This window comes from Strix uralensis, chromosome 16 (genome assembly GCF_047716275.1).
Source record: "Strix uralensis isolate ZFMK-TIS-50842 chromosome 16, bStrUra1, whole genome shotgun sequence".
In the NCBI taxonomy this organism is placed as follows: domain Eukaryota; kingdom Metazoa; phylum Chordata; class Aves; order Strigiformes; family Strigidae; genus Strix; species Strix uralensis.
Window position 1 is genome coordinate 9892276 of NC_133987.1, and position 19883 is coordinate 9912158.

At 44.1% G+C, this 19883-nt stretch overlaps 1 protein-coding gene and 1 long non-coding RNA gene across 6 annotated transcripts in view; both read left to right on the top strand.

Annotated features, from left to right (window-relative positions):
- The first annotated feature begins 485 nt into the window (after positions 1-485).
- Positions 486-4826, top strand: LOC141950716 (uncharacterized). Its single transcript, XR_012631140.1, has 3 exons — positions 486-577; positions 2521-2584; positions 4779-4826. It is a non-coding gene; the product is annotated as an uncharacterized LOC141950716 (long non-coding RNA).
- Positions 4827-11998: 7172 nt separating this feature from the next.
- Positions 11999-19883, top strand: part of LOC141950717 (cytochrome P450 2W1-like) — a 36956-nt gene continuing 29071 nt past the window's right edge. For 4 of the 5 annotated variants that reach the window (XR_012631141.1, XR_012631142.1, XM_074885936.1 and 1 more), the window contains exons 1-7: positions 11999-12198; positions 14555-14717; positions 15997-16146; positions 16257-16414; positions 18386-18556; positions 19200-19343; positions 19594-19735. Coding sequence is in view for 3 of the 5 variants with exons in the window: in XM_074885936.1 (XP_074742037.1) it covers positions 12016-12198; positions 14555-14717; positions 15997-16146; positions 16257-16414; positions 18386-18556; positions 19200-19343; positions 19594-19735 (1111 nt within the window). In the remaining 2 variants the exon portion in view is untranslated. The remainder of the gene's footprint in view (positions 12199-14554; positions 14718-15996; positions 16147-16256; positions 16415-18385; positions 18557-19199; positions 19344-19593; positions 19736-19883) is intronic. The other variant, XM_074885935.1, reaches the window with a different exon arrangement.

The window sequence follows — 19883 nt, forward strand, 5'->3', positions numbered from 1 at the left end:
AAGCGTGCTCAGCAGCAGCGTCAAACCAGTTCACTGCACTGGTGACATCTCAGCCCCGGGAAGGACTTTTAGTCCCTTTCTGTGATGATTGTGTTACTATAACATGAACACAGGGAATCCGCGTATTCAAAGCAGCCTGTAAACCTCTGGAGGACTGCAGTCCATCCGCCACGTTCTGCTGCTTATTGCGATAAAATAGATAATAGAGAAGCTGTTGAAGTTACTGTGGATGAGCTTGAAACTCACCCCAGAACTGCAGTCTGTTTTCACCCCACCTTGCCTGCCTGCAGGTCACTTCCAGTCCCATGAAGGAAACACCTGCTTTGGTTTCAGTTAAAGATTAATCTGAAGTTGTAGTAATGCTCAAGTTTTCATTTGAGTCCTACTACCTTCTCCTCCTTCTGATCATGCTCAATGTGAGATGCTGTCTGTGATGAATCTGCAGCCTTTGTCCAGGCCAAATTTTCCTGTTGCAGTGGCAACAGTTGAGGACTGTCAAAGGTAACACTTACTTCCAGTTCGACTGCACAACTCTGCCTGTACCCGTCATCTCTTTGTGGACTACAATGCCTTTCAGGTCAGTACAGCTATTACTTGGTAACCCTCATCAAAATTTTTTGGAAGCTTCCAGTGTCTGTTGTAAGAAGGAGCATTCATCAGCAGATGGTCCTCACACTTCATTTCTAGGTCCTCAGCTCTACCCACACCATCTCCATGCACCCAACGATCTGCTACCACTATCCATCTTTTTGTGAAAAAGTGCTTTCTGGTGCTTGCCACTTCAGCTAGGATACCAGAAGGCATCGGGGATTTAAAGGTCTCCATATATCAGTCATAAGAACGGAATTATCCTTAAAATTCACCCCAAATTCCTTCAAGATGGCTCTGGATTTCCATCTCCATCAGCTCTTCTCTGGGGAGATGTCCCATCAAGAAAATTCAGACCTTACATCTGGATGTGTAGTGTGCTTTTGTTTGAAAGGGATGATGCCAGTGTGAGCCTCATCCCAGGCTGCATGTGACTTGTAGAAATTGGGGCAGATGGCAGAGATTAAACACTTTTAAAACTGCCTTAGATGACTAAAAAGAAATCTTCAAACAAAAGGTCATCAGTGCCCTGATAACACTTGTGAGCATCTGCCTCTTATTTGGGTAGTGAAACGTGTCGATGCTTTCCAGCATTCAGTCCATGCATTTACCTCCCCTTGCTTCTTGATTCAGGTTTCCCGACAGTATCACCTTCAGGGGGATTGTTCCCTAGGCTGTCTATTCATATAAATGAACATTTATTGGACTAATTACTAAGAGACCACTCCACCCCTTGTACGGTTGGCTACAGCGGTTTGGAGGATAAACACAGTGAAGGTACAGTCACGGTGAAATGCTGCTCTTTGAAATGATGATCTCCTTGTACACTTTGTATAGGGCACACACCTCAGTTGGAACTCAGTCTATTGTCAGATATTTTTGTTATCAAAAAGAAAACCCTGTAGATTATTTTAATTTCCAATACTTTTAATATGCTGTTTAATCTCAGAGATGGAAATTCGGCAGTGAGCAGACAGTTGCATTATGAATATTGCACTAGCATCCTTCTTGCCTTCCTGTACAAGCTCCTGAGCAGATTATAACTCACTTTAACTGATAAATGGAAAAGTTCAACTGACTGAATTAGCAAAGAAGATGAGGAGGAAAACAGCTCATCAAAGTTAGGAAATTTCAAAATAGGCAGTATAGCTATCTGGATTCAGAGCCTGTGATATTTAAATAAAACTCATTCAAAAATTATCACCTGTGCAGCAACATAGCATGAAATAGCTCTCTGTGCTTTTTTGTGTCGTATTGCTTTTATTTTGAACAGCCAAGACTGCCAACTGTAGAACACAGTATGTGGAAAGAAAACTACAGTGAACTTGACAATTATTTCCAGAGATTGGTTCAGTCCTAGAAAACATTCACTGGCTCTCTAAAAAGACTCAGGGTTCCCCCTTTGTTTTCTAAATCCCTTTTTTATTATTTCAGCTGTCTTTGGACAAAGGGAGGGAAAAAAAGTGACCGCAGAGAGATCAAGAGTACATCTTTGACATTGTTTAATGAATTGTTGAATTACCCTGTTAACGCAGAGCAGACAGAGTGTCTCAGTTCATTTTTGTTTGGTTTCTTTTTTGGAGGGGGTCCCAGTAGAAGATGAAAGCATGGCAGGTGAGTCTTGGTTTATGCTGTTCCCTACACGAGTGTTACAGATGGTTGCTACTCCAAGAGAAGAACGAAGGGAATGTGACAAATGTGGTCCTTCTGCAAACAGCACGTCTTGCACGCTTTGTGCTCTACTGGTGCCGATGTTCCCCTTCCTTGTTAACAGAACAGCGTTTCAGCCAGCGGAACGTATCAATCAGCCTTTATTTGCATCATTGCTGTGGCTGTGGGTCTTGTATACCTCATAAAATTGCTTTAATGGTCAAATTAAACTTTTGACCTGCTATACAGCTGCAAGCCACTGGTGTTCTGAATTGTCTGCAGGAACGCTTTGGAGGATGCTCTGTGGACTCCAGCATCAGTCCTGGCAAAGGGCAACTGAACGCAGGTAATGGAGAGCACAAGCTTCAGACATTTTAGGCAGGAACCTGATTTCACTGTGATGTTGAACATTGAAAATGGCAACTACAGCATGCATGCCTTGATATCAGCTGCCATATAAGTTGCTGATACTTGTATTTTTTTTTCGAGAGCTGAAAGGTATTTCCAGTTCAGCCAGTTACAGGACGATAATTATCACTCCCACGAAACTATTTGCTGCAGAGATTTGAAAATGACAAAATACTGTGTCCTGCTACTGCAGCCCCATGGATTAAAATGTGCCATAGCATTTCAGAATTATTTTTTAATACTTGGAAATGATAAAATAATTGTCTCAGAGGAAGGAAAACAAATGTCTCAGCTGGTTTATCTAGAAAATCCTGCCATTTCTCTCAGACTTGACCTTTACCTAGGTCATCTTATCTTTCTTGCAATTCAGCTAGATCATTATGGTGGGCAGTTGCTTGACATGCCCTTGAAATGGATTCAAAATCTGGCCCAAGCTGTTTTGTGGATAGAAGAAAGTAAAATGCTTATAGTCCTGTTCTGATTGTCAGGACGCTAAGGCTATAATTCAAGTCATTAGGCTTAGTATATAAAGCCCTTTGTAATCCAAGCCTTAAGATTCTGAAAGGTCACTTGTGGTCCAATAATCCTGAGTAGTAGATGTGATGAGCTAGTGGTGACTGTCTTGATCCTAAAACACCTCTTAAAATAAACGCTGGTCTCTGCCCCAAAAGCACATGCACGTTATATCAGCATGATCTGAGAGGCTGTGCAAAGAACAAGCAGCTTGACTGTTGCACAACATCATGCAACACTGATTTTTTTGAAATTATTTTAATAACTGGACTGAAGAAATACACAGGAAGATGCTCAAGGTTTTAAAGACACACCCTCCTGTGGCTGCCGTGGTCCAGTGGAGAGATCTCTGCTGCAGACTTCTCATCACCAAGATCCCCCAAATCCTCCCCAAAATCTGCCAGTGCAGCTGCTCATGTAAATAAAATGAGCAAAGGTGGCTTAGATGATAGGAACAGGGCTTTGCTCATTCCCTGGTCCTGACAGCAGTGTCATTCATACAAGAGAGCGTTCACACAAGCGATGGGGACAGGGGGTGTGAGGAGAGGGTAACATCTGGCCTGAGGTGCAGCGGTTGGCATTGAGCAAGCAGGGGGCTGAGAAGATCAGGCAGATCCCAGGTAGCCGTAGCCCAGCTGTGACCAGCTTGCAGGGATCCGAAAGGCAGCAGCTTTGCAGAGCAGCCCAGAAAGGGGGTTTGGTACCTGGCAGTGCAGGGTGGCTGCGCGGAAGGAGCCCCGGGGAAGTTTTGTGGGAGGAAAGAGCAAGTGGCAATGTGGGAGCTCTGGAGGATGCAGGCACAGACTGATGGGATAATTTACAGGGTCAATTCCATGTGAGATTGAGCATGTGGTTTGCTGTATCGCAATTAGGGCGCTCAGTCCTTTACCCACCTCCTTGACATCTCCTCAGGAAGATGCCAGAGGGGTAAAGAAATGGAGGACTGGGAACACTTAACGATTTATGGGATCACTTGTAGTGTCCCCTCTTGGTACCTGACACTCTTTTTCATGCACATTTTTGTGCTGAGGGCAGTTAGATGCCAGCTGGGAGGAGGGCTGGATGACTTTGTCTTTCCTCTTTAATATCTCCTTGCCTTTCAATTTGTTCAGTATTTGGAGTGATTTCATCTTTATATTGTATTTATTCAGTGGTGCTCTGGATATGGTTATTTTTGTGCCCTGAAGGGCCTACTTTTCCATTCCATTTTAATATGTAACTTCTATTAACATCAAGGCATGGTGCATGCATAAAGGAGCACTGAATAGCTAAACTGTACTTAAATACCTGTGACCTCTTGGCTTTTCTATATGGAATGATTATTAATACTTTGCCCTTGCCGTGTTTCATCAGAGGATGCTGCCACACAAGGCATAGCTGGGGAGGTCTGATCATCCCTTTATTACAAAAGGGAAAAACAGAGGGAAAGAGATTAAAAGATTTGCCAGTAACACAGAGCAATCAGTGACTGTGCTGAAAATAGAAACCAGGCTTCTGGTTTCCATTCCCCAAATCTGGCCTCTAGACAACATGACTATATTAAAAATGTAAATGCAAATATAGAAAATATTTCCTTTTTCAAACCTTCCCTGCTAACATTTTGTGTCCTTTTGACTCAGTGCTTCACAGAATAAGCTGGTAGAACTTGGATCAAAGACTCAGCAACCAGATGGACTGCGCTCACTGAATATAGCAAAGGAAACTGGACTGAACCACCAAAACCTCAGAGTGACCAAAAAGCTCATGGCAGAAGGTGGGAGGAGGCTTGTGTCTATTTTGAGACAGAAAAGTATTCAGTAGCTGTAGGCTACTGTTCAAAATACTTTGATTACTGTATTTAAGGAAGCCAAAAGTGATACTGTTGCGACAGTCAGTCCCTCAGCCTTTGTATTCTAGAAAATATTCTCTCTTATAATGTACCACAGATATGAAGCTGGCAGCTTAAGGACATGCAGGCATTTTAACTGTTTGGCATTAAGTTTGCAGATGATGCGTAAATCAAACACAACTGAGGTTTGAAATACATAACCAGAAGGGACTAGTGAATTGAGTCTCACTGAGGTACTGCACAGCTGCAGGGTCTCTTGCTCTTCAAGCCAGAGATGCTGGCAATACCATTACTGGTCTCATTCCTTTGGGTTTGTCCCAGCTTTATTTCTGTTCCCATATTGTTCCTCTGTGCTGTAAACAGGCTTGATGATCAAAAAAATAAAAATAGCATGTGAGTGCAACCCAACTAAACAGCCAGAGTAAACTTCATGGGAGAAACTGGATTTAGAAATGCAGCCCTGAGTCATGCCAAAAAGAGTCCATGTCAAAGGCTTTTCTAAGAAGCAATTAGAAAGCTGTCTCCTTTTAAAGACACTTACTTCCCTGTGCTCATTACAGGGCTGTAACGCTGCAAATTAGGGCTAAATTCTGCCTGTCTCCCTCTTGCGCATGTCTTCATGTGAGTAGGGCATGAGATGTAGCTGCATTTGTTCAGAAATCCCCCATGGAGCCGGTGACAGCAGCACACGGTTCGCCGTTGTTTCCAGCAAAGCTGTGAACACTGCACAGAGGGATCACGGACACATCGTCACTGGGACACCTGAAAGAGAAAGCAAGTCTTATTAGAGCCTGTGTAGGGGATTGAGCCCCCCTGCAGCGTGTCCCAGATTCCTGCTGTTAATGGCAAGCTGTAACATAAACTAATGGTAAAACTCAGCTGATGTCAGAGGGACAAGAGTTGGCCTTGGTGAAGTTGATGCATCTTCCCTAAGACATCTCATCCCAGAGCTCAGCTCCTGAATCCATTTCCACTCAGCAGAAGCCCAAAGTAAGTGAGATGAGATGAAATATAAACCATGGTGGCAAGCTGAGGACATCCCCTGTTCTCTGGAGTTAGGAAGCTTCTTGATCTGGGTTCTGGCACCAAATGGTTCTTCCTGCAGGTCGCTCACCGCCCGGAGAGTGGGGACATGGTGGTGATGTGGGAGTGACACCTCATAGTTCACAGGTCTGGGGTAGTAGCCCAGCTAAACCTGCACAGATGTGCTCAGCTTTGGTTGTGGGGTCAGTCAAGAGCTGAGGTAAAGGCCTAGGAATTTCTTCTTGCAGTGTTTTTTTGAGATGAAAGTGGACTCTTCTTTATAAAAGGGAGAGTACTTGCAAATACTTCACAGTGACTTAGAAGATTTTATTCCAACAACTAGATTTACGTTATCATAACTATAAAATTGCGATGCATAAGGTGTACTGACTACTTCTGGCTTTGCTTCCCGTCATATCCTGTTTCACTAAGGCTTCGGAGCTCTAAGACTATTTTAATGGCTGGGCAAAACCTGTTCAGAAAAGATCTTTTGTGTCATCTTCATGCTTATAGTTGATATGATAGCATGAAAAAAGCAGTTTTCATGAGCAAAACTGTTGCCTTTTCCCTTTTTTGCTGGCTTAGGCGGGCAAAAGTTTCACTGATGAAGACTGAACATGATGCAATTTTCAGTGCTCAGCCAGCAGCTTCTGAAATACATCCCAATTTTGTGAGGTTAATAACATTGTAGCCGCTGATGTTGAATTTTTTACTGGTTCAAGACCATATGTCTCTGACCTAATTAGACTTTTACTAGCTAATGGTTTATGGAGCAAACCTCCAAGGATTTTTTGCCTGGTTCCTGAAGAACCACTAACAAGAGGGAAACGAAGCTGCCTAGCACTGTAATCCTTCTTTAAAATGGGCCAGCGCCTGGTTCACTTACTGCAGGTTGATAACTGTCCATGCTGTTAACCTGGTCAGATAATACTGCTACATTTTAACTTAAAATTACTGATTGGATTAAATATTAATCTGTAACTCCAAAAGGAGCGTGGTGCTCCTTTGGCTGGTGATGCAGTGCAGTGATATGTTAGCATTTCCGAACCCTACAATTTGCAAATCCCTAAAATGCCTCCAGGGGAGGTCTGGGTTCATTTAAAACAGCTCTTGAATGGAGATGGGCTTGTTTCTCAGTATTGCCACTGGTGAGACCACAGGTTTAAAACCATAGGCTGGATTTTGCAACTGCAAGTTATGTTTCAAGTGCTCCATGGGTGATAAAATATCTGAATCATGATAGATTGAGTTACTTTATTATTTGCTGGGGGCATGTTTACTGTGTTGCCCTTTTTGGTATGCCTGTTAGTGATGACTCTGATTCTGTTCATGTTTCTGTCACTGTCTCGTGGCCTTTGAACAAGTCTTTTCTCTTTTCCATCTGTTTTTTTCCTTCTATAAGCCAGGGATAATGGCATTTCTTTAGCTGGAGAGCACTTCACATTCAAGTGAAGGGTAAAGTGCTGCCGCTGGAGAACAGTTAGCATCCCTGAAATGAGTGATGGACCCCAGGAACCACGAAATATGAAGGGGCTTTTAAAAAGACAATCTACACAGGACTGTAGAAGCTTGTTTCCCACTTAACACCATTTAAGCACTTTAACCTTCCTCTGACAAATGCCTGGCCTACAGCTCAGAACAGAAACCCCCAAACCTCTCCAAACCCAGTAAGAGCTGGTGCTCCTGAGCTCTGTTACGAGACACAAGTTCATGATAGGCAGCTCCAACCTGGAAGACAAAGCTTGCGCATAGATTAACGACTTAAAGGCACTTGCTGGTTTCAGGGTCAACAGCATTCTGGCTGTGCAAGGCGTGGAGGGGTTTGAGCCGTGGGGTTTTGGCCAGAGCTTGCTCAGGGCTGCCCCAGCTTTGCCGCGCCAGGCTGTCACGGCTGTCGGCACGTGTTAATTAGCTGAAGAGAGAGGTCTGAGGCAGCTCGTGCTGCTTCAAAGGGCCGTTCAGGGTAACATTTAAAACACAGCTTGCAAGAAAAATAAATGGAAAAAGGCTTAGTTTTTATCCTGTGGCCGCCTGCAAGCTGCAGCCGTGGAGCAAAGTGCTGCCGAGGCCACCCACGCCGGAGGGCTGCTGGCTCCCTCCTGGCTGATCTGCCCTCCACGGGGTCCTGCAGCCTCCCGCTGATCCCACCGGCTTCCTAGGGCACGGCCCCCCGGCACTCTTGTGCTTGCTTGAGGGAGTCAACATGGAGACAGGGATGGAGAGGAGAAGCCCACTCATGGAGAGAGGGAATGGTGTTTTGTAGGTTGTAACCTGAAAAACCCAACCTGGAGACCTGACCTTTTTATCTTAGCAAGGTTGGCTTTTGTTTAGTGTGCAGGAACATGGGACTGTGGAGGTGGGAGGCTTTGCCCGTCCATGGTTTTGTGTTTTCGTTGGAAGAACTGCTGTCTCAGGCTCTGTCGATGCCAGGAAGGCAGCGGTCGCGTGAGGATGTGTCCCAGGCTGGTATGGGGACATGTGGGCAGCAGAGGTGGCTGTTCCCACAGTGCTAGGGACAGCAACGTGGCTTTGCAGTGCAGGGACAGGCTCGGCAGTGCAGAGCCTTCTGTGCAGGTAAATGCCATGCAGGGAGGGCAGGGCTGCCCATGGTTACCATCAGGGAGCACATTGTTCTTTACAGAGAGAAAAGGGAGGGGGAAAAGGTGAAATCTTCATGCAGAAAGAGAGGAGCAAAAAAGTATTTATCTTAAACATGTCGCATTTGTGCATAATTGAGCACCAGCTAAAACCTGGGACTGAAGCTTCAAGGATCAGAGACCAGGCAGATGGGATGAGAATGCCAGGGAAGGAGAATTTCAAAAGCAGGGTGAAATCTGCTTTAAAATGTGCTACAGCTCAGTTTGCCAGAGGTGCTGGGAAAGGAGGAGCCCAGTGTGATGATGAAGAGCAAACCCTGAAGCCTCAGAAAAGAGTAAAAGCTCTGAGAGCAGAGTTGCTGCCAGGGTGGCCCCTGGAGAGACTAAACGTCTCAGCCCAGTGCTCATCAGGTAAAACAGCTTCAGACTGGAGCTGCCAAGAGTGCTAGCAGAGGGGATGGAGCCTTTGCCTCTGCTGCGAGGTTATTTCATTGTACTCACCTTGAAAAATATTCTGGAATCAAAGAAATGGGCAACCTGGCATGGGACTGAGGCCTTTTTCTCTAAAGCAAACATTAACCTCTTTCCTACCACCATATGCCCAGAAGCAACATTAATTCGTTAGTGATGTCCACCTATGGGAGAGGCTGGGGACGAAGTTGTTTGTGAAAAGGACTTTGCTGCAGGGTTGGAGAGCAGTGTGTGACTGCTGTATGTGCTGGAGAATAACAGGATGCTTCTCAAAACTGCCAAATGTTGCTTTGGCGGACAGATTTATCCACCTGATAAATGTAGTCCTGAAAACCACAGTACAAGATTTTGAAGGCTCTCTCTCCTGATTCCTGCAGGAGGCCCCTTGCTATGCAAAGTTACAGTAGGATACATCCAGAAATGGTGATTATCACAGTCTGAATTTTAACCCCACCTGCCTGTTGCTGGTTCCAAGGGCAGATGCAGGGCAGGACACCTCTCTTTCTGTTCTCTAGTCCTTTTTGTCCAAGAGTGACTGATTTGAAAGGGCTCAACCTCCAAGTAATTATACACAGCCCAAGGAATTACTTTCTTCCCCAACTACAAATCCATGGGTGCTAAAGGCTTTTCTTTCTGTGATTCCCTTTCTGTAATCTCTCCTGTGACTTGTGACATGACCCTGCCCTGAATGGGGAGGTTTTGATTTTTTCCAGAGAGATTATTTACTCCTAGACAAAGATTAATTTTCATTTTAATTTTTAACTCTTATCTCTTAGGTGAAAATGTTTTTGTAGGCCATCTAAGATGCTGTTATCTTTGCCCAGCTTTGCCTCTTTCACGGTTGCTTCACCCAGCAGGTAATGAGTAACCTTTCCTCCTGCTGGGCAGGCTGAGGGCAGAGGGCTGGCTGTGCGTACAGAACGAGGCTGATTGCTTCCTTGCTCCCTTCCCTTTGGGAATCATAAAGACATTTTTAGTGTCAGAGTGACATCTCTCTGCCTCTTGCTTTTGGTATTTCTTACAGTGTGAGAAGATGCCATTCCCACACCGTGTCCTGCTTACCTCCTTCCTGCATGCAGCCCAAAAGACATCCCAGAAATGACTGTGGTGGAAGTGTAGGAGCTGTGTCAGCCCCAGGGGAGTGGGGCTCCAGGCACAACGCCTGCATTCACAGCCCAGCCCTGATGCCCAGCCCTGCACTGCACTCCTCAAAGCCACATAGACAAGTCATTGTCCAAGCAAGGATGCAAAGGCGCCTATCCAGACTCCTGGTCTCCTGCTCTTACCACAGATGCTGTTGTTTGTAACACAGCGGGCTTGGGATGGATGAACGGTTCCTGGGCTGTGCACAGTTGGAGAGAGGACTGGGTATGAGCTGAGATCATGTCCTCTCCAGTCTGTCTGTGGCCTGCCTCTAATGGATGGGAGAGTCTGGGTTTGAATGTGCGTTGTGTCCAGTGTAAGTGTGAACCTTGCTGCACCTTGGCACAGTCCCAAAGCATCCTCAGGACTGATACCATCTTATAGCACAGTATGGAGCAGTACAAAATCCTTGTGATCTAAAAGGCCTCAAAAAGAAGATGTCAAATGCTCTTTTCCTACCTACGGGACCATTGCATCATTTGTGAGATCAGGGTAATTCTACAGAGGTGATGTATGTTTCTACTAATGTCTCTGACAGTTCTCACTCTGCCAGACACTGCCAGAAAGCAGTGGGAACAGCAGATCTTTTACAAAACCTCCCACATTCATATTGATTCAGTAATCCAGCTCTCCAAGACATGACTTTTATATCTCTTTTGTTGTGTATAGAGTGAAAGTGGTACCAGTTAACACTGGACGGGGAGCTGGAAGAAAAGCCCCTCACTAAAAGACGCACTGATGAAAGAGGGAGGCATGACACTGAACTATGACTTTGGAGTTTGCAGCAGTGAATTAGTTTTTCACCAGCCTCTGATGGGGAAAAAAACAGAGGAGGTCAGCAACTCTGCATCTTGTTGAGCTTTCTATAATGTAGTTCACAGTAAGGAAGAATAAGAACTGGAGAGGTGCCTTCTTGGGTGTTTTACACTGGGCTGGCAAATCATTTAAGCCAGGCTGACATGAGGAGGAGTAGCTTTCTGTCTGCATACCATGTAGGCCTTCAGGACAGTCCAGATTCAGAGTGTCAATAAATAGGAAGAGGATGGAAATAAGCAACAGAGCTCCAAATCTGCAGAGGCAACAAATGGGTCCTGATTTTTTTGCATGTGAAGATTACCCAGTTCTGTTTCCCTTCACTGGGAGAAAATGCTTCACTGCAAGGACACAAGAAGGTGGAAGAGGAGCGAAGATGCTGTCCACCAGCTGTCCACCCACCAGCTGTCCACCCAGCTTCATGCATGGGCTGGAGCAAGTCTCTTTGCCTGCAGGACCTGCTTCTCCTTCACTCTGCCATGGGATAAGCAACGATTGTCTACCCTGAAGGATTATTTTGGGATCAGTGTTTGTAAGGTAAAGAGCTAGAAGGCAGAAAGTAAAGAGCTGTTTGTGTTCAGAGAAGAGGTTAGATGGAGGGGATAGAAGAGAGGGATGAAGAGGAAATCTTAAGAGAAGTGGTATGATCAATGGCTAATAACAAAGCAGACATGGGACTCCCAGATGCTGGGAAGTTATTATGGGCAGAAGAATCTGAGCTAGGCTTTGGGAATGAAGCAAACCTGTCCTGCTCATCGGCAGGGAGTCTGCAAGCCTTCACCTCCATGAGTTGTGCTTGGACTTTGCCTTTCACAGACATAAACTCCAATTTTTATGGAGAGCTGGGGGTGGAGGTGAAGATTGTGCAAAGCGCAGCAGAAACCCTGACATCGTTTACTCTGGATAAATACTATGCAATAATGCCAGCATTCTAATAAAGGTGTCTCAGTTGCTTTCCAGAAAGTCAAGCTCCACCAAAACATGACTGCCTTCGTACCCCTCTTCATCTGTGGGGTGTGCACATTGCTTTTATCAGCTGCACTCTATATTTTAAAATTTTTTAAGCAATCAGCTTTAAATTTGCCTCCTGGTCCGTTTCCTCTTCCAGTCATTGGCAACCTGCATTTGCTGGACATAAGAAGGCAAGACAAGTCACTAATGAAGGTAAGAACAAGTGTCCTTCGTTTCTAGGGTGTTGAATGTCAGCATGTTCCTATTTAAAATTCTTCTCTGGTGACAGTTCTGAGATGATTTTCGGTGCCAAATGCATTTATATAAAAAACTGTATTGTTTTAAAGGTTTCAGAATGACCAAGGAAATTGTTAAATTCCAATTCTGCAGAGGGTGATGTTAAATATGAGCAGTGCTTACATGAGAACTACTCAGACATTGAAAACTACGAGCATTTACATCAGATCAGACTGATGGGCCTAAATTTTGGCATCTTCCTTGTGTTGTGAAATACTTTAAAATATTTGAGTGTCCACACAGCCAAATTGAAAGATGGATGCTTAATTGTGGTTGCCAAAATAGCTTGTATTTCTTATTTGTGTTGCCAGTTTTTCATAAGAATGGGAACTAATATAGTACAGCCCAAAGAAGAGATGTAGGAGAAATAATTTGAAGCAGTGAATGACTTGGACTTACGCAAGGCAATGTTCTCTGTAGGAGTCACAGTTGCTTCACATCTGTCTTCCAGAAAAAAAGGGAAAATTTCAATGTATTTAGTCTCTCAGAGCCGAAGTGTGGCTCAGCAGGCATTCTCCATGTCAGGACATGGGGTGGGAATATCCTGCACTTTACACCAAGCCTTTTAACATCAGGTTGCCAGCAGCCCTCTGACCTGCTTAGTACCATGTAGAAAAGAGGAGCTGGCTTTCCCTGTCTCATTCCCATCACCATTCCATGTGAGGGGCCTCCAAGGTGCCTGTGGAGATGCATCTTCATCTTACACCAGCCAGCTCACAGGAGGCTCAACACCCAGAGCCTGGGAGGTGGGAAACGGTTTGGACTATGGTTCTTGTTTCTGGCAAGATCAGAAATTCTTCTGCAGAGGAGGGTAATGGAGAAGGGGTTCTGGGGTTGTGCACGGATGTGATGGGAAGAATAAGCAAAGACGAGGCTGGAAAGGAGGTGACCTGAGACCCAAGAGCAAGGTGATAGCATCTTAGTGAAGCACAGACTCAAGGGAAAGGTATTGGGCACACTGGCCACGCCGATGCCTTCTTTCCCCCGTTGAACTATAGCATCAAGAAGCCAACTGGGAAAGGGGTCTGCTGCAGAAACCAGCTGGGAAAGGGGTCTGTGGTTGCAGCCTGGAGCACCCTCTTGCCATCCTTTGCCCTTTGCAGTCAGACTGTGTCTGCTCTGCCCTGAATGCAAAGGGCAGAGGACGGTGAGAGGGTCCTCTAGGCTGCAGCTACAGGTGAGGTGAGATTTTATATTGGGCTTGTGGAACTGCAGTAATGATCTGAAAGCTGACTTGCCAGAAGACTTTTAAGGTATTAGCAGACAAATGACCTGGAGTAGAAAATCCTCCCCAAAAGGAGAATCCCTAAACGATTTCCCCATGAAAGTTGTACAGTAGATGATGCAGCAACTGAAACATTATTTTGAGCAAATTATTGAAATCAGTGTCCTGTGAACCATTTTTTTTTTTTGCATAAATAAAACAAGTCTGGCTATATTGCTGAAGCACAGATTAGACTCTGCCTGAGCTACCTGTTTGCTTTGGTACAGCGGTGAGGGTTGCTAAGCTTTGGAGCCTCCTCTGGTTTACATTGCCAGAACTGGTCTCCTTTTATGGGACACAAGGCTTTATCTCACGATATCTTTATGCAGTTTCAACTCCATTGCTCCTCAGTCAAGTCTTGATTCCTTGTAAGGCCTGGCAGGACCATGTTTGTGAGCCTCCAGAGAGCTCCTGCTACCCACTATCTCAGATCTCACTATAAACTCCCACTGTGCAGTGGTTTGAAAACTATGGTGTAGCAGAAATAAAAAATAGAGTGTGGTGCTGTGGTAATTTTGTAAGGCAAGTTGAAAGAGCCTTCATATGTCTGTCCTTGGTGAATCATGTTATATACCTCTTTGCATTAATTACAACAAAGCTTTTAACTTTTAATAAGGATGCCTCTGCTCTTCCATCGTCTTGTGGTGGACTGTGGCATTACAGCCTGCCCCGTCAGCAGTTGCTCGATAACTACCTGGCAGATCTCAGTGATGATTTTTTGCTGCTGTTGTATCCAAAGTGTCTTGTTACCTTCTGCCTCTTAATCCACTGGGCCAACCTGTGTCCAACCAGCTCAGAAAAACAGTAGTTTTATGGAAGCTGTTGGGTTAAAAAGACCAGTGTTTATTTGCTTTGATTCCTCTTTCATTTCATATCTCAGGGCTTTATCTCTGGCATGCCTCCATCCCTTCTGGCCACAGGAGGAGGGAAGGCAACTCTTCAGCCACCCCAGCTGGACATACCACTCCCACTGATGATTTCCATGCTCTGATTTTTCTCTCCTTCTAGATTTCAGAGAAATATGGCCCTGTGTTCACCGTCCATTTGGGCTTTCAGAAGGTGGTGGTGCTCACTGGCTATGAGGCAGTAAAGGATGCCCTTCTGAACACAGCAGATGTGTTTGAGGACAGACCAGCTATACCCATATTCTATCACATCCAACATGGAAATGGTACTGGCAGGTTGAAAAGATAAGGATGCACTTGCTATGCTGTTTCTTAAATGAGTTGTTTCAATTGCAACAATATTTAAGAGTCTTGAACTGCATCCTTATTGTCAAGGGCTACATGTGTGGGACTTGGGGGCAGTTGTTTGTTTTCTTAAAAAAAATACTTCTGGGGATCTTCCTCTTTGCCTTATCAGTTTTTTGCTTTTACTGGCACTTGGGTCACATTTCAAGGTGGGTTTTTTTGCAGTGCAGAGGGAAGGAAATTATTTTTCACAATGTGAAGGCTGAGGTCCTTATGCAATCTCTTTTCTACAGTTACTGGGAGTTCAGACAAAGCGTGGATCACGCATGACTCATGATAAAGACTTCAAGAACTGGCAAGAGTGCAATAGCACGGGCTGTTTGTACCTCAAACAATTACTTCTGTAAACAGATTTTTGGCATGTTTCTGAATCGCATGCTAAAAAGTAATACATTGCCCAAGACTAGACATTGAAAAACAATGAAGGGAATAATCCAGGGCTGAAAGAAAAATATTTTATGACCTAATATGTATATAATGCATACAGTGTGTGGGGTTTTTTTAATCTTGTTTTTAAGAGTGAGGCCCAGTGTGAGGAAGGGTACACTGCACTACTTTCCCAACCACCATATGAAGATGTTGATTATGTTCAGTCCCGGAAGCCCTCCTGGGAAGGGAGGACTTCTGAATTGTACCCAAACACCTCCGTGCCCTCTTGGCTGAGCACCTTCTTTAGCTGATGGCTTAGCCAGCTGTGGGGTATTCCCCAGCTGTAAGCAAAGGTGCCTCCCTGCTACCCCTCCTTGTCCCCCTGCACAGTGTACAATTCATCCTCTAAAACGCAAGTTGTTCAGTGAAATTGTTTGTCCTGTTCATGACAGGGATGGATGGCTGTCATCTGCTCCTAGCCTTGCTCTCTGAAACAGCTGGGTCATTTTTCTAAGGAAAAACAAGTTGGCCTGAGACAAAGACCATGCATAGAGCTTTTTACTGTGTATGGCTGCAAAGAGACAAAGCTATAAACAAGCCAAACCCAGAGCTTTGGTGTGAACAGCACTCAACTGTTTAAAATATTGCCTCCTGCCCTCCTGAACCTACCTGGGGCAGTGCTTTCCCAAGCCAGCTCCCCAAAGAGCCTCCCAGTCCTCTCCCAAGCAGGCTCCACCAGCTTGCAAAATTGCACTTGCCCGGCTGTGCTTTTGGTGTTTCTGAGAAAATCCTGTACCGCCTTGGCAAACAGGTCATTCAATCCCTCCGTAGGTGTGTTTTTTTCTTCTCAAGAGCTCTGGAAGACAACACGGCGGTTCACCATAGCCACCATGCGGGATCTTGGCATGGGGAAGCACCTTGGAGAAGAAAGGATGGTTGAGGAGCTTCACTTTCTCATTGAGTTGATCAGATCCTTCAAAGGTGAGCTGGAGATGGCATTGAGTGTTTCATGCTACTTTATAAAGCCACTGTGAAGACCTCTGGGTTGCTCCAGAAATAACCAATACAGTTATGATTTTGTTCATTTCTAGGTGGACCCTTTCAATTACGATTTTTGAATATGGCCCCCACCAACATCACCTTTGCTATTCTCTTTGGAAGAAGGTTTGATTATGAAGACCCAACATTTCTCACTCTGTTAAGACTCATAGATGAAGTTATGCACCTTCTTGGCTCTCCATTCTTGCATGTAAGTTACCCTCTCTGACAAGATGCTCCAGTATCTCATTGGAGTTGGTAGGTCAAGCTGACTTACTATTACTGGATGGTTTTGGAGTATATTTAGGGTACTGAAACATAAGAATAAAAATGGTTTGGGTTGGAAGAGACCTTTAAAGATCATATAGTCCAACCCCCCCTGCCATGGGCAGGGACAAGATTCTTGTTTTGGGTTTTTCTTCCTTCATGAAATCCTCTTGCAAAGGAGGTCTAACATCACGTGGTAGCACTGGGCTGAGATGCTGATGTGACCTTGCAGCAGTAGGGATGTGCTTGATTCTTCTACAGCCAGAAGGGGCAATAACTGAGGCTTCCAGCATGGTGGGACTTGGGGTGGGCAGCATCCAGGAGCAGCAGTGGAAATCCACAGAAGGGCTATAGACTCTGCCCTTTATGTTATTATTTTTAGTGACGTTATTTTGTCAACTTTACAGTTTATGGCGAACTGTAGTCTCTCATGAGGAAACGGACCCCAGCGTAGGGCTGGAATCTGGGCAACCTTCTGTCTTTGGTGTTTCACAGTAACTGCAGGAAAATGTTCCCGGAGTTTGTCTCAAAAATGTTTGTAGCACTTTTGACAGAGAGTTCGGAAGGACTCTGTTACCTGTTTTTTGATGTTTTTTGCTTTTTGGTCAGTATTTGTCCAGCAGTACCCAGAATAAAACACAAAATGCCAGCATCTCCTACTACCTAGTATTTTTTGGTCCAAAGAAGGCGCAGGTGGAAGAGACAGGAGGGAATCAGTTACCTCTTGGAGAGCATGGCCAGAGTTTGTTTCTTTAAAAATACACCGGTGATAAAACAATTGAAATAATGACTGTATTTGTGCGTGTACGAAGAAAAATACCCAGGCTCATCCCAGTTAATTTCTGGTGGATGCTGTGTGAACATCCTGAAATTAACCTCTTGTTTTAGGGACAACTGCAAGTGTATTTGGGGGTTACTAGGTTTTTTTGCTACAGTTTAAGAAACTAGTGGAGTTACAGAGTACTAGTAGAAAGTACAGAGCTGCAGACATTATATACAGACTTCTCATACCTTCTATCGTGGTTTAATCAATACCTGCTCAACGCAGCTGTATAAAAATTGGAGTATTCCAACTAAGAGACTCTCATCTGAGCCTCAAGAGCTCTTGTTAAACTTAATCCTCCGTCACAAGGAATAGAGTATTAGTTACTTAAGGTAATATTGAAATGGTCATCCCAAAAGCTGTTAAAAAAAAAAAGATGCTGATGAATTTATTACTGGAATGAGAACTATTTACAATAGTTACAATTTACAACAGTACAACATCCCTTTTCTTTTAATCTCTACAGCAGGTTTAGTTTTTGCAGAAAACAGCAAAAATTATGACCAGTTAGCAAGAGCAAGAGATGGGTGAATCTTATTCTGCAGCCAGTTTATTTATAACATTGAGGAATGGTGTAAGTAACCCCCCTGCACATAAAATGCAACTGTTTATTGTGCTGTGAAATTTAACGATGCTGAGAACTGGGTGTAATTGATTTATAATTCATGTGAAAGTTAAAAATGATGATCTAACAACTTTAAAACATAAGTATTTTGGCTTGCTAAACATTTGGAGTTTTCTTTGTGTAATGTGTAATGCTTTATCTTTTTGCTTTATTACCTCTTTAAAAATGTAATTTCATTGTTTCATGAGTTTACTATCACTTTCCCTTAATTGTATTTTTTTTAATTCGTGTTTATAGGCTCTGTCTAGACAAGTCTGATAGGCTCCATTCATTTCTGTAGAGAATTTTTAGTAAGAGGAGGCATTTTTATACATTAAAATTTTTTAGTTACCAAAAAAGAGACTCCAATCACATGTCATCCGGTTCCTCACATAAATGATTTCTCCATTATGATACTTGAGTCTTACAAGGTAATGGGTGAATTTAATTGTTTTTCTGTGGGTTTTTTTCCTTATTTTTCTTTTTAGTTATTTAATTTCTACCCATTCCTTGGATTTCTTCTCAAACCTCACAAGATGATTCTGAAAAAAGTAGAAGAGGTGTGTGTGATCTTAAAGGAGCACATCAAGGAAAGCAAAGAAAGTATTAATGAAAACAACCTGACAAGCTACATTGATGCATTGGTATTCAAACAAGAGGTATTTTAACAATATGACAATTCCTAATGTGGTATCTTATACAGAGATGCCCTGTGTTGCTCGTCTGATGAACATGCTCCACTATGGTCTATTTGAAAATATTTACATTTTGGGTATTTTAATATGTTAAATACTGCATACTGAAGGAAAAGCAAGAAATAATTAAGTAGACAGTGATGCATGAATGTCTAAAACTTGTCCTCAGGTGTCAGCTACAATCCCTTCCTTGCTGGAGAGAGAGAAAGAGGTAATGTCATTTTTCCAGCACACTCCAGGCAGATGCATCCCTCCCTACGGGCATGGGAAGAGGCAACAGATTCCCAGTTGCAAAGATGCAGAAGTTCCTATTGCATTTGTGCAAACACATCACCAGCTCCCACGTAGTGGATTTACCAAAAGGAATGATAGTGTGGGAGTATAGCAAGGAAGTATCAGTCTGTGTGTGCCCTTTTTCTCCAAGTGTTTGTACCCACGTACTGGAGACGGGTGGTGGGCAGGACGGGTGTTTGAGCTTGACGCCTTGTGCAAGTGCCTCAGCTGTTGCACACAGGAATGGGCAAAGTGTTTCCCATCAGCAGCATGAAGCAGGGACAGCAGAGTTGATGTGCCAGTGGTGTCCTGGGCCTTCATGACTTTCCTGCAGCTCCTAAGAGGGCCTGGCACACACCTAAACAAACCCCAGCTCCCTGACTTGGGAAGGCACAGTCCTGCACCTCTCAATTTTCCCAGGATCCACAAGCAGGGGGTTGATGTCCTGAGCCGATCAGATAACCAGTGCCCAGAGCAGGTAAATGTCATGTGATGTTGGAAAATCAAAGAATTTGTCCAGTTAGTTCACTTTTGGGGGTAAAACCTCAAGTGTGAAAATATTTCTTCTGAAAACTGTAACACTTCTGTAACGGTATGTCAATGCAGTGCATCTTGGCACTTGTGAGTCACATGCATCCCACTGTAATGTTTCTGAAGACTAGGTCACCTATCCTAGTTCTCCCTTTCCATGCTAACAGCAGTGATTTTTCCTTTTTCTTTCCCTAAAGGAGCAAAATAAAAGCAATACACTTTTTCATGATGCAAATATATTGGCCTCTGCACTTGACCTGCTCATGGCTGGCACTGAGACAACATCCACGACATTGCAGTGGGCCATCCTTCTGCTGATGAAGTACCCTGAGATTCAAAGTAAGACACCTTTATGGTTTTCCTTTTCTTATGTAGGGTACTGAAGTACTCTGCAGTGACTTCATAAGTGATGCTCACCTGTAAAGCCTTCATAGCTTGTCATGCATCCAAAATCTGGAACCTGTCCACCTCTGTCCAAGCATTGTAT